The sequence below is a fragment of the Papaver somniferum genome, unplaced genomic scaffold, assembly GCF_003573695.1.
Source record: "Papaver somniferum cultivar HN1 unplaced genomic scaffold, ASM357369v1 unplaced-scaffold_128, whole genome shotgun sequence".
NCBI lineage: Eukaryota > Viridiplantae > Streptophyta > Magnoliopsida > Ranunculales > Papaveraceae > Papaver > Papaver somniferum.
Window position 1 is genome coordinate 12,189,843 of NW_020621936.1, and position 13,860 is coordinate 12,203,702.

A 13,860-nucleotide genomic window follows, 5' to 3' on the forward strand; every position below is an offset into this window, starting at 1 on the left:
CCGTCACTTGAGCCATAATTTCCAAACTTTGCACATTATTGAATGTGGCCTTGAATCAATACTCAGCTAACATGGACCCATAGTCGTCTTGGCCTAAGCCAATGTACAACTGACATTGCGCTACAATCATCTCGACCAATCTCTTAGCTCATTCTAGCTACTCGTGCGTCATATTCTTCACTTAACAATGTTGCTCGACATCAACAATGCCTACTCTTGCATTACTAGCTTGCTTCCACTGTTCAAGCTTTGACCAGCCTTGGACTAATGCATAGGCTAACTCTTGGCCTATTATATGCTCTCTCATCATACTTGAGTTTGGGCCAACTCAGTTCCATGGATATGCCTCAATGTCAACAAAGCATGTTGCATTTGTCACTTTGGCCTTGTCTTGCCTTTCCTCAATGAAGCTTTATCGTGTCGGCCAATAAACTTCATCACTTAGCCAATGATCAAATTGTAGCGCTATCTATGCGCATCACTGTCCCGTAGGATTCCGCTATCTCAGCACTTAACAGATACAGTGTAATGTCATCTTGACCGTCCGCCGGGGCCGGTTATGTTATAACGGGCCATCTTGGTGTCATACTAGCCATCAAGACGTTATGCAAGGGAGAATTATCAAAAAAAATTATCAACGGTCAAGTCCGTTCAGATTTACATAGTTTTTCAACAGTGGTAAAACAGCGAAACTATAACTTCTCCCCGGCCTTATCTTTTCCCTGCAGTGGCGGGGGATAAAACAAATTACTTATAAATTTGAAACTGGAATAACATACAAGCCCCTAACTGAGTCATTATCCACTCTAATCTCTATCTTAATCTTTATCTAATTATCCAAATCAAAAATTATCCTAATTTCTAATCTTCTTCGTATAAAAGCTATGATCTAAACCTAGAAAAATACAAACAGATAATTTAATCGAAATTCTTAGCCAGCACTGAAATACGAATAATTTAAAGGATCGGATCAGGTACGTAGTGAATCATTTGGATACATCAATGGAAGATTATTCTCTCCCTAAAGATTCTCTGTTTCTTGGATTTGATAGCTCTACACAGTAAGTTTATTTTTTCTCTCTGTACATTTCCTTATTTTGTGATGTGCCAGATTCTTAAAAATGGCTTTAGGGTTTTAACTATGCAATTCTGATTTTTTAGACATGGATGTGAGTTAAATGTTTGAATTTGATAATTTCTAGGTCATGTAAGGCAACAGTATTGGACTCCAATCTTAACATAGTAACTTCAGATGTTGTTCATTTTGATTCTGAATTGTCTCATTATAAAACTAAAGATGGAGTTCATAGAGACCCATCTGGTGATGGTAGAATTGTATCCCCAACATTAATGTGGATAGAGGCTTTAGAACTTTTACTCGAAAAGTTAAGCAAATCAGGACTGGATTTTGGAAAGATTGTTGCTGTTTCTGGTAGTGGACAGCAACATGGTAGTGTTTACTGGAAGAAAGGCAGTTTGGCGAAGTTGGGGAAGTTGGATGCATCGAAATCGTTGAAGGATCAACTTAATGATGCATTTTCGACAAACGAGTCGCCTGTATGGATGGATAGTAGCACTACTGCTCAATGCAGAGAGATAGAGAATGCAGTAGGAGGTGCATTGGAATTGTCTCGATTGACTGGATCACGTGGTTATGAAAGGTTCACAGGTCCTCAAATCAGAAAGATATTCCAGACACAGCCGGATGTGTATGCTGATACAGAGAGGATTTCCCTTGTTAGCTCTTTCATGGCATGTCTTTTAACTGGGTCTTATGCAAGCATTGATGAAACCGATGGTGCTGGGATGAACTTGATGGATATCGAAGAACGTGTTTGGTCTAAGATTGTATTGGAGGTGGTTTCCTGTAACATTTTGTATATTTTTATCATGTCTTTTTATTATTCACTGATGGAGATTTTATGTGGATTATTTTAGGCTACAGCGCCAGGGTTAGAAGAGAAGCTCGGGAATTTAGCACCTGCCCATGCTGTTGCTGGTTTAGTTGCTCCTTATTTTGTCGAAAAGTATGTGGTTTACTTTTTCTTGAATAACTCCCTTTGTTTTGGTTTGTTTCAACATTGTCAGATCCCAACTTAGATTATTTTTTTTATGACCAGCAAATGTGTTAACGGAAAAAAAAAATCCCAGCAAATATGTACATATAAACATTAAACTAAATTCAAAGATTCTTTTTTTGTTCTTTTGACCATTTGATATATTATATCCTTGTTTTATTGAGCAAGCACTTATGTATCATGTTTCTACCTCGTGGCTGAATTTGGAGTTTGCATTGAACTGTTTCCAGATATCACTTTGACAAGAATTGCGTAGTTGTTCAATGGTCTGGAGACAATCCGAACAGCTTGGCAGGTTCGTAGTTATACATATATATCCCAGGATTCTTATAGTTTCTGGCGGTAATTTCTGTAGTTATAAGTTCCAAGTATCTTTATCGTCTGAAATTTGCCTAGCTTATGGGTATTGTTTTACTTTTGTCCATAGAGCGAGTCGTGGAGTGATAAAGATACAGATGGGAGTTTCATTTGTTTATGCCTCCTTCCCGTTTGGGATAGATAAATCTCTTTAGAAATGTTCATTAAAAAGTAATCCAAAGAATTAAAAATTGTTCTAAATGTTGTTTATGTTTACAGGTTTGACTCTCAATACTCCTGGGGACCTGGCTATAAGTCTTGGAACCAGTGATACTGTAAGCTAATCAATAACATTGTACTGCCAGAATAAGAATTTTGACTAATTTACTTATAGTAGCTTTTTCCTAATGATTTCAGGTATTTGGGATTGCTAGTGAACCTCGTCCTCGATTAGAAGGACATGTTTTTCCTAATCCCGTTGATCCAAAGAGCTACATGGTAATGCTTTGCTATAAGAATGGGTCTCTGACACGTGAAGGTAATTCCATCTCCCTAATGAATAGATTGGATTGCTTCTCAAAAGAGAAGTTGAGGTTTCAGTTAAGCAACCTTATTCGTTCTTTCGATTTACATTGCATTTTATTTATGGTGTTAGATATAAGAAACAAGTACGCGGAACAATCGTGGGATACTTTCAACAACTATCTAGAAAAAACATCACCACTAAATGGTTTGTGATTCTACTTCTAGTTTAATTTCATGGAAAATCTGCATGAAATACTACGGTTTTGACGTTTTGCAATTTTCTGCAAAAGGTGGAAAGCTAGGATTCTACTATAAAGACCATGAAATTCTTCCTCCTTTACCAGGTCGGTCATTTTTCTTACTCGACGGTATCCATATACTATGCTCATCTTAGTAGAGATCTTGTCTAATGCTTTACGTAAGATAATTTACGAATTAAATATCAATATGAAGTCCTTGTTGTATATCTTTTGCATAACTTGGTAGCCTAAGTACATTTCTAATCTCTATTTTCGAACCGTACGATCTTATTCGGTGATGTTAATTGATGATTAGTTACCATTCGTCTAATGTTCCTCAGCAAAAACTTGATAGATAAGAATGAAACAAATACTTCAATGGAAGCTAGCACACTCCTTAATTGGTAGCAAAAACCGGACTTATATTCAAACAACTTCTGGTTGAAACTATTTCGAAAAAAATAAGAACGATACTAAATCGAAAAGTTGTCGAACTGTATTGCTATTGTAAACATATAGGATAGTTGTTCATCTTGTCATATTAAATCAGTCCATGAAACACGTTCATGTGGCCTGTAAAATGTTGAGACCTTTCTGGGAATAATATATATTCTTCGTTCTCTAAGAAAGATCCGTTTTGGATGTTCCGTTGCTGCAGTTGGCTTCCATCGTTATGTTCTTGATAACTTCGCGGGTGACTCAATAGAGGGGTTAAAAGAGCATGAAGCAGAAGAGTTTGATGGAGCATCAGAGGTGTGCAACTCAGATGACCTATTCATAGTATGATTGTTGTTTTGATTAGTTTTTTCATGCCTGAACTGCTTATAATGACAGGTACGGGCAGTAATTGAAGGTCAGTTTCTATCTATGAGAGCTCATTCTGAAAGGTTTGGAATGCCAAATCCACCCAAAAGAATAATAGCAACTGGCGGTGCATCAGCCAATCAGAGCATTCTTAAGTCAATAGCGGCAATTTTTGGTTGTGATATATATACAGTCCAAAGACCCGGTAAGTAAGGGTTATTAAATCTTTATCACCTGCCAATTTAGCTATCCGGATCCTCGATCGTTTCTCTGAATGTTAACATTTTTCTCAAGTCATCTAAGAATTGACTTTTGTTTCACTTCGTAAAACTATTTAAGCATGTTGAGCCAAGTGATGGGATTGTTACAAGCATTTAAGATCTTTTGTTGTCTTGACAGATTCTGCTTCTCTAGGAGCTGCCCTTAGGGCAGCACATGGGTGGCTTTGCAACAATAAGGGAAAGTTTGTACCAATCTCATGCATGTATGAAAATAAGTTAGAGAAAACAGCTCTTAGCTGCAAGCTTTTGATGCCTGCTGGAGATCCACAACTACTTCCTAAATACACCTTGTTGATGAAGAAAAGAACTGAAATTGAAGATCGCCTTGTTCAGAAACTGGGCCGTCAGTGAAACAAAAACAGTCAGAAAAAAAAAAAAAAAAAAAAAAAAAAAAAAAGGGAAATTCAAGAACAAAATAAAGTAAATTTGATGACAAGGGCGTCCTTTCCTTGGAAATAATCACGTAGAAAAATAAATATACTCCCTCCGTCCCACTCCTAAGTGACCTATTTGAAATTTGCACAATTTTTAAGGCAAACAAGGAAAATAGTATTTTTAATCATTTTTTACAATTATACCCTTATGAATAATAACTAGTGAAATTTAAAAATGGTTTATCTCTCAAAATATTCCACGGATGTTCGCAAATTTCATACAATTGAAAAGCATTTTAAAACACCTACGTAACGAATATAAACATGCCTATCAAATTATACATATTTCATATATTATTTATAATTAACTAAAAGGATAATTCCGGAATATCTCATTGTTTAGTGATATAGGTCACTTATCATTGGGACAAAATCTAAAATCAAATAGGTCACTTAGGAGTGGGACGGAGGGAGTATTTGTCAGCAGTTAATAATGCTGAATATATTTCCCTTTGTTTTTTAACCGAAGCTGATTGTACTAATAATAACCAGTATTTTAGCTGTATTTTACCTAGTTTAATTGGGGGCCCCAAAAAACAATTATGGGCCTCACCCATTTTATTTGCACTCAGGCGTGTATAAAAGTTTTTTGAAAATACTATTTTACCCTCTACTAAAAATAAATCTTAAAAACCTAACCTTAATCCTAAGCCCTAATTCATTTCTAGTTCTAAACAAAAAAATCACTCCCTTCCCTCTTACCCTCTCGACTCTTCTCTTCTCCTCCATTAACGACTCCAAAGAAAAAAAAATTCACCCGAAAAATTTCAGTTACAGTAAAAGGGTCGTCAATTCGACAATTTTAAACACTAACGATTTTTCATATGCATGTAGAGACCATAAAAAATCGTTAGGGTATATGATGATCAAGATAACGACCATATTTCTGGTTTTCATGTTTTTTACCCTAAATTAGAGTCGTTAACATAATATAGAAACCTATGACGATCCTCTATGAACGACCCTTTTTTAAACGTCAACGACCCCAAGTGAAAAATAAACAGCCTCTCTGTCCTGTAATTTTTTAGAGTCGTCTTGGTATAAACACATTTATGTCCCATGCTAAGAGTCGCCAGGGTATATCATATTACCCTGACGATTTTTCATAACCTGGAAAAGTTGCAGGTTTGAGTCGTCATTTTTGGTGTCAATACATTGACGACTTTCTAGAGTCGTTGGGGTATACATCCCTCGACATTGACGACTCTTTCTCTGTGTTGTGACATACATCCAATCCATGGGAGAATTTAAGATAATCTTACCATCAACACAATCATCTTTGTTGCTTGAACCTTCCCCAACATCATTTTTCCTACTTGAATTACTCACTTCTAAAAACCATAAATTTTCCTCTAAAACCTCCTCTTCTTCTTCTCAACTCAAAAAAATAAATAAAAAAACATTGATTCTAAAATCTGAATTTAATCTAACATAATCTAACCACAATAATTAACTTAACTTAATTAAATTTTAATACTAATCATTCAGGGACAGTTTAGCCATTTAAAAATATTTTGGTTAAGGAGTGACTCAATTTGAATTTTAATAACCTTTTTTGTCCTCTAGTGGGAGGCCCCTAATTGTTTTTTGGGCCCCAATTAAACTAGGGTATTTTAGTTTACCCGTAAACTCATAGCATGTCGATTCCCATGTTTCTCTCTTCTTCTTTTTTTTTCCTATTAATGAAAGCCAGTTTTTTCTTTCTTCTCACATTGATACTATTCACCGTAGCACTGATATACCTCCGATTCTATACAGAGACCATAAATTTGGTCACCAAGTGTATATATATCTTTCCCAAACTCTTTTCACTCCAATTAGAAAACAATCTCAATATTGAAACGGACCATAGAAGGAAACCACTGTTTTCTTTGCAACAACATCAAATTTTCAATTTCACAAAGATTTGATGAGATTTTAATGTGATTTCCCAACTTGTGTCATTTGGTGAGATATCGTGATCAAAAGATTGCAATACCGTGTATATAGAAGAAAAGAAAAAACTCCCGTATATCAGTATATGCTAAACGGAACCCATATATGACAGGGAATGGATGTCATACTTGGGCCCAAAACCACGCGGTAACTCCTTATATAGAAGGGGAAATTAGGGGGAGACCCAAAAAAAAAAATATTCTCGTTTTCAGACCCACAATTAATTTTGTATATCGTGACACCCATAATTATATGAAATTTTTATATGAATCAATACATAATTGGTTATGCATACTATCTTTTCAGACATAACTCGTTATGCATACTATCTTTTTCAGGGGTATAATTGGCAGCGCAACTTGGACATAACATATCTAAAAATCCGCGCCTTAGAATTTTATAAATTTTATATCGTTGGAAATCTTTTTAAAAGAGCTACGCAAAGAGTACAAAAAAGAATATCAAATTTTTGTTTTTAACGAAAAAATCGGAGGTGATCCTCATTTTAGGGAATTTTTTTGAAAACTTGATACTTAACCATTATGCAGTCACCAAAAACGATGCATAACACATTCTACAGACGCATAACGAATTATGCAACCATTTTTTCGACTACATAACAAGTTATGTATCTGCATAACAAAGTTATGCATCTATAACAAGTTATGTAACCATTGTTTTGGTTGATTTTAGCCGTACATATAAAAAATTGATGCATAATGCAGTATGCATCCATATTTACGGATGCATATCAGGTTATCCATCTATTTTCTCGATGCATAATGCATTATGTAGCCATTATGCGGCCACCAAAAAAGACGCATAGCACATTCTGCAGACGCATAACGAATTATGCAACTATTTTCTCGACTGCATAACAAATTATGCATATGCATAACAAAGTTATGCATGTATAACAAGTTATGTAACCATTGTTTTGGTTGGTTTTAATGCGTATATAAAAAATTGATGCATAATGCATTATGCATCCATATTTACGGATGCATATCAGGTTATGCATCTGTTTTCTCGATGCAAAAAATATTGTACTACAATTTTCTCGATGCATTATGCAGTCATATTTTCGGATGCATAACAGGTTATGCATCCATTTTCGCGACTGTATAACATGTTATGTAGATATTATAGTAGGTGCATGACAAGTTATACAATCTTTGTTTTTATTGGTTTCAATAGTGATAAAAAAGTTGTTGCATAACGTATTATGCGACCATTTTCGGGACTGCATAACAAGTTATGCAACAAATTTGTAAACAACATAGACCTTGAATTGTTGCTCTTGCCGATTCACTGGCCTGAATGCAGGCCACATATTTCACTGAATTGAAACCCCAAACTGCAGTACATCTTCCATCTTAGACAACCATACAATATATAGCTAACAACATAGACATTTTGCTGTAGCACTCATATCATCACATTCCTCCACTTCTCAATTGAACCCAGTTTTAATCCATATCCAAAAATCCTCCGCAAATCTATGTTGTTGCTATTGTTGTAGACCACTGCTGCCTGCAATCACCCATCGAGTCGCTACAACTTCATTGCATCTTCGACTTGGTCTCTGAAGCACAGAAATGCCGAAGTCTCTCTTCGTTGCTCACTCCAGTCTCCATCAGCAATGTAGTGGAGAAGGACAGACACCATCTTTTTCAACTCCCCGTGTTCACAACGTCTAAAGATCTGTCTAGCACAACCACCAGTGGCTTTGAAGCTCGAGTCTTCTCCATTTGTGTCTGCAATTCTGCCCGACAAGTCGACAACCATTGTTTAATCAAGAACAAAAATGGGTAAGAACCCATCTCCACGGAATCGATTCAATTAACCAAAGACCCCCAATTTCAGTTCAAAACCAGAATTCCCCAGAATCCCATTTTAGTTTCTTCCAGGTACTGTTGATTTTTCAAATACAAACCTCCAATTTCAGGCCACAGCAAAACCCCAGTTGACAGCAACAGTGGCATCTATTTCAGCTGGTTTTCTGGCATAACCAAAACTCCACCAAACTCTGTCTATATCCAGAGAACACTCGACGGAAATCAACACCAATTTGACCTGCAAACACCACCATTACCTTCATAATTTCTCTCTCAATCGAGCACCACACTGAACACCAACAGATCCATCTCATTTATCCAACAACTCCATATAAAACCCGTTTCAGTTAACTTCAAAAATCCCCAAAATTTGTTGCTTAAACTTCTCGTATATGGTCATTAATCAATGGAAGAAACCCTAAGTCAAATCATCGAACAACACCAGTTCTTCAATCAACAGACCCCAAATTATACCACCTGCAATCAATCCACAAGCAATCACACCCAAATTCAATCGTTGTTGTTGAGAGAATTGAAGCAATTGGCTTGAAATTCAACCCCCAAACACCACAGATCCATTCTCGTCATCGCTGATTCAATCAATCCTTGATGTCTCCATTTCAGTTCAACTGCAGAAGCTCAAAATGATGCTCAGATCCCCTTTCAACCCCCAAATACGAAGATGTTGAGATTTACCCGTGAATTGAAGCTCCAATGAAGAACTGAGACGAAAACAGTAGGGAGATACGAATCAGAGAAGAAGAAGAAAAAAGACTGAAACATAATTTCTGAAATTATGGGTTTGGGAGATATTTTGTCGTAGAAAATGGGTGCGCGCCTGTGTTTTTTTGAGCATGGGTTTCACAGTGGGAAGAATCTGTAAAATGGTTCTGTCTGTAGTTTTCACTATATAGAAACTTGTTTTGAGGCATACTGAATTTTTTTGAGGCATACTAACTAAATAATGCCAAAATAGGGTCACTAAATAAAAAACTTCATCACCCCTTATCCATCCTTTTTGATAATGGCATAACTACCCTTACATAATTAATGTTAATGATTATGATTAGATTTGATTGATTAGGAATTTTAAGGATTGATTAAAAATTAAATTATTAGTGGTAAATTAGTAGAGAAATCACATTTATGTGAGAGAGTTGAGATTTTTGAGAGGCAGAAGAAGAAATGAAAAAAAAAAGGGTTTTGAGATTTTAGTGATTAGAAGTGACTAAAATGTGTGATTTAAATCAGAGGTAGACTTCTATACGAGGTTTAATATCCTTTTTATAATTTGAATCTGTCAAAAAATTGAACTTTAAAAACCCAGATCTACTGACCAGATGAATTATCAGCCGAACCTTTTTTTTTTTTTTTGAAAATGTACCTAGGTTCGGCTAACAACTTGTCAGCCGAACCTACGTATATTTTCAAAAAAAAAAAAAGAAGTTCGGCTGACAAGTTATCAGCCGAACTTCACTCTGTAACTGACGAATTTTAGGTTCGGCTCATTCGAACAAAATCTAGCAAAGTTGCATCAGCCGAACATAGTGTTTCTCTAAATCATACACTATGTTCGACTCAAAATTGATATTCCAAGATCAGCGGAACTGATCTTCTGAAAATTTAAAACGATGAAGAAGGCTAGGTTCGGCTGATTCGAACAAAATCTAGCAAAGTCGCATCATCCGAACATAGTGTTTCTCTAAATCATACACTAGGTTCGGCTCAAAATTGATATTCCAAGATCAGCCGAACTGATCTTCTGAAAATTTAAAATGAAAAAGAAGGCTGGGTTCGGCTGATTCGAACAAAATCTAGCGAAGTCTCATGAGCCGAACATAGTGTTTCTGTAAATCATATACTAGGTTCGGCTCAAAATTGATATTCCAAGATCAGCCGAACTGATCTTCTGAAAACCCTAATTCGATCTTTGAAATCATATTTTATCGATCAAACAAAATAAAATCAATTAAAAACAAGATGGTTTTGTTACAAATACATTCTAAAATACATCTGAGAGCAATTGAGATTTGGATTTCGCATTCCAATATCGCTCACTTTGATTCGTGTTTCCTTTGCTTGATTAATTGATTGATTGAATTGAAGTCCAAAATGTTTAAGTTTAAAGGTTATTTTGATTTTTGATTTTAGGTTTTTGAGGATAAGGGCACTCTATTAATTTAAATTATTCTAAGAATATATAGGTAATTGCACTATCTTTAGACACCCCTTACAAACCCACCCTAGATGGGATAATGAATGAGTATGCCTCAAAAAAATTCAGTATGCCTCAAAACAGTTTTCCTTATATATGGCCGTGATTTTGCTTTCTATGTATATTGATTATGAGCTTGAGGCATGACTCTCTGAAATCTCGTTGTGATTTCTTCTGCTCCCCAAACAATATATAAACCCCTGAGGCCTGAAATTCTATCTTCAGCAGCTGCACATCTTATCAGAGTTTGAAGAATGGAGAAAACTAAGTTACAAACACCAACAATAGATGAAGAAAAACAAAAAGAAGAGATTACGTCAAGCCTCCTCATCCTCCCATACGATATCATTGTGGACGATATTCTTCCAAGGTTACCCGTAAAATCGATATTGAGATTCAGGTGCGTATGCAAACACTAGTGCAATAAGTTATTCAAAGACCCATCTTACAACAAGAAGAAAATATAATTATTTTGTCCTAGAAGATCTGCATTGGTTTTATACGCTTATGAGTAAATCATCGTCACATGTAACAGCTTTTAAAGAGGACTACGTTAAGCCTACTAATTTATTGGATTTTCCATTAAATTCTCTATCTCGTAAGTATCCAGATATACTGATTTACACACATGGTTCTTGTAATGGTTTGATTTTGATGAGAACCCGTATTAAGGGAGAGAATATTAATCTTTGCCTATGGAACCCAAGTACAAAACAATTTAAGATAATAGAACTTGATTCAGAAGAACTCAAGTATGGACCAGCGGACAATCAAGATTTTACAAAGAAAAATAAACCTGTAGTCACGTACGGTCTTAGTTATAATTGCGATACCAATGATTATAAGATTGTTAAAGCTATTGTTGTCGATGGTTATGAATATTATCATATGAGTGCAAAAGATCGATGGTTTTGCTATGGTACTGAAGTTCAAGTTTATACACTAGGATCGGATTCATGGAAACTATTACCCAACATCGTTCCTTATGAGATAGTTCCTTATAGTACTCATGCATTTGTTAATGGAGCCCTTCATTGGTTAGCAACTCCATGCCCTTATTCGACTATTCGGCAATCTATGTTAATTGTTTCTTTTGATATCGGAGGAGAGAATTTCAGAGAAATTCTACTTGGGCCACTCACTTATAAACTAAAATGTTCATCGAGTTCAGTATTTGGTACCAACTATCCTAGGATGACATTAAGTGTTTTAGGAGAGTGCCTTTGTGTAGTTTTTTCTGGTTATTTCAATCTTGAAGTATGGATTATGAAAGATCACAAAGTGAGTGATGTTGGAAATAGAACTAATAATGTAACTGAGAAGAAGATACTTAGCTCAAACAGATGTTGCTGGAGATGCACAGAAAATGTAGAGGCACGTATACGATACGCTGTCCTAAAGGCAATATCGCCTGCTACTCCGCTGAGATGCTATAGCAGTTGGCGAGTCACCTCCAGGATACAACTACTGATAGTACCCCTCAATGTAGCATAAAGAGAGTACCCTTAGAACTTGGCAGTGTTAGAAAAACCTCAAAACAGAGAAACTAGAAATAAAAACTTATTTTCTGAAAGCAGAGGGAGAGCATAAGAAGAGATGTTTCTCTGTTGTGTCTCAAAAGAGCTCAAGACTCCTCCCTTATATAGTGTTTAAGACGTTACAAACGAGAGGAAAAATGCATGCAACAAAACCATGCGTAAGACAGAAATACTGGTAATGTTTGGTTAAAAACAGTGTTGCTTTTGTCAGGCTTAGAGCAGTGTGTTGGTTAAAAACAGTGTTGCCAAAACAAATACGTACAGACAAGAAAGCCAGGACAAACATGTGCAGACAAGGAAGGCAAGACAAACACGTACAAACAAGAAAGCCAAGACAAACATGTGCAGACAAAGAAGAAGATTCTTCTACATGTGTGTAAAACACGTACCAAAAGTTTTAGCAAAAAGATAGGATCCACTCACACCCGAGCCCGACGGACGGCGGCGGCGTGCTTCTTTGCGAAGCACCGCGCGTACGAGAAAGGCAACCTTGCCCTAGTCTAGGCCTTCCCCCCTCACACAAAAGTCTAATGACCCAAGGGCCATGCCCTTTTAGCCAATTCTATGGTATTTAAGTCTAAAACTCTTTAGATTTTAGTCTATGTGGGACTATTGTTTTATCTATTCAAATGAAAAAGCAAGTAGTGGGCAATAGGGCTAGAAATCAAAACATAGTCCACGCAATTTGGTATAACAAAGCCGTTTTTTCTAACAAGTGATTCCTGGACTAAATTGTTCATTGCCCAACTCCCAGTAGTAGTTGGAACAAAAGAGTTGTGCAGTATGACATTTCAATGGAAACTCAAGAATGGTAAAGTTTTGTTCAACGCCAGATCGAATTATGACAGTGATACTTATTTTGTTGTATATGACCCATCAGTGCACCAAAAACCTGCTGAAGTTTCCCAGGTCTATCGCATCTCAGGACGCCAATACGGTATAGAAACTTATGTGGAGAGTCTTGCGTCAATTTCTGGCGGTACTTATGCAGGGGAGCCAACTGATCTACAAAAACAAGCAGTAAGAGAGTATCTAGAGCATAAAAACGAACAGTATTAAGCAAGTATCTAAAGCAAATGGAGATAAGCAACCAAGCAGAGCAAGCTGCGTAACAAGCAATGGATGTAGTTGCAAGTTATGTTGCATCCACATTTTCAATGATGCATCTGTATGTTTTTACTAATGTATATTTTGTAGGTCTCATTTTACTTAGTAGTTTTGCTGCGCGCATCAGTTTCTCAGTATGTTTTCACCTTGTTACACCTAGATTATGGTTTTGACGCAGGCCAGCTATGTTTGAACAATTATTCGTCTTGTTTAGATGTTTTCTATTGAACATTTTTTACACACACGGTTATAAAATGGCACTAATTCGTTTACCACACTAAATGTGAGTAAACAAAACTATTAGACTTTAGGATCGGTCATGATAAAAGTTTTAGCATTAGGCCAGTATCACATGAAAGACGTATTTTTAATTATTCTGCCCGTGACGGAAAAATACCAATTATACCGATCAAAAAAAGAAAAAAAAAAGTTTAAATTTCTGAAAAACCAAACTATTTAGTATTAAGCATTAAGATGGAAAAACAAGTGGGGTTTATGGACCCCACTTGGCCCTGTTTGCCTCTGTTGCTGTTTTTTCTTTTGATCGATCAACGGTGATAGATTAAAAA

General features: G+C 36.1%; 2 protein-coding genes across 2 annotated transcripts; both read left to right on the top strand.

Moving 5' to 3' along the window:
• Positions 1 to 751: 751 nt before the first annotated feature.
• On the top strand, positions 752 to 4,621 carry LOC113332105 (xylulose kinase 2-like). Its single transcript, XM_026578779.1, has 11 exons — positions 752 to 1,061; positions 1,203 to 1,857; positions 1,939 to 2,027; positions 2,309 to 2,373; positions 2,655 to 2,710; positions 2,793 to 2,913; positions 3,031 to 3,105; positions 3,191 to 3,244; positions 3,798 to 3,892; positions 3,974 to 4,148; positions 4,343 to 4,621. The coding sequence occupies exons 1-11, from the start codon at positions 1,003 to 1,005 to the stop codon at positions 4,573 to 4,575; spliced, it is 1,677 nt and encodes a 558-aa protein (XP_026434564.1). The 5' UTR covers positions 752 to 1,002; the 3' UTR covers positions 4,576 to 4,621.
• Positions 4,622 to 11,153: 6,532 nt separating this feature from the next.
• Positions 11,154 to 13,519, top strand: LOC113331915. The gene is made up of 3 exons (XM_026578555.1): positions 11,154 to 11,823; positions 13,065 to 13,204; positions 13,382 to 13,519. Exons 1-3 carry the CDS (start codon positions 11,154 to 11,156, stop codon positions 13,517 to 13,519), a joined length of 948 nt encoding a protein of 315 aa, XP_026434340.1.
• The last annotated feature ends 341 nt before the right edge of the window (positions 13,520 to 13,860 follow it).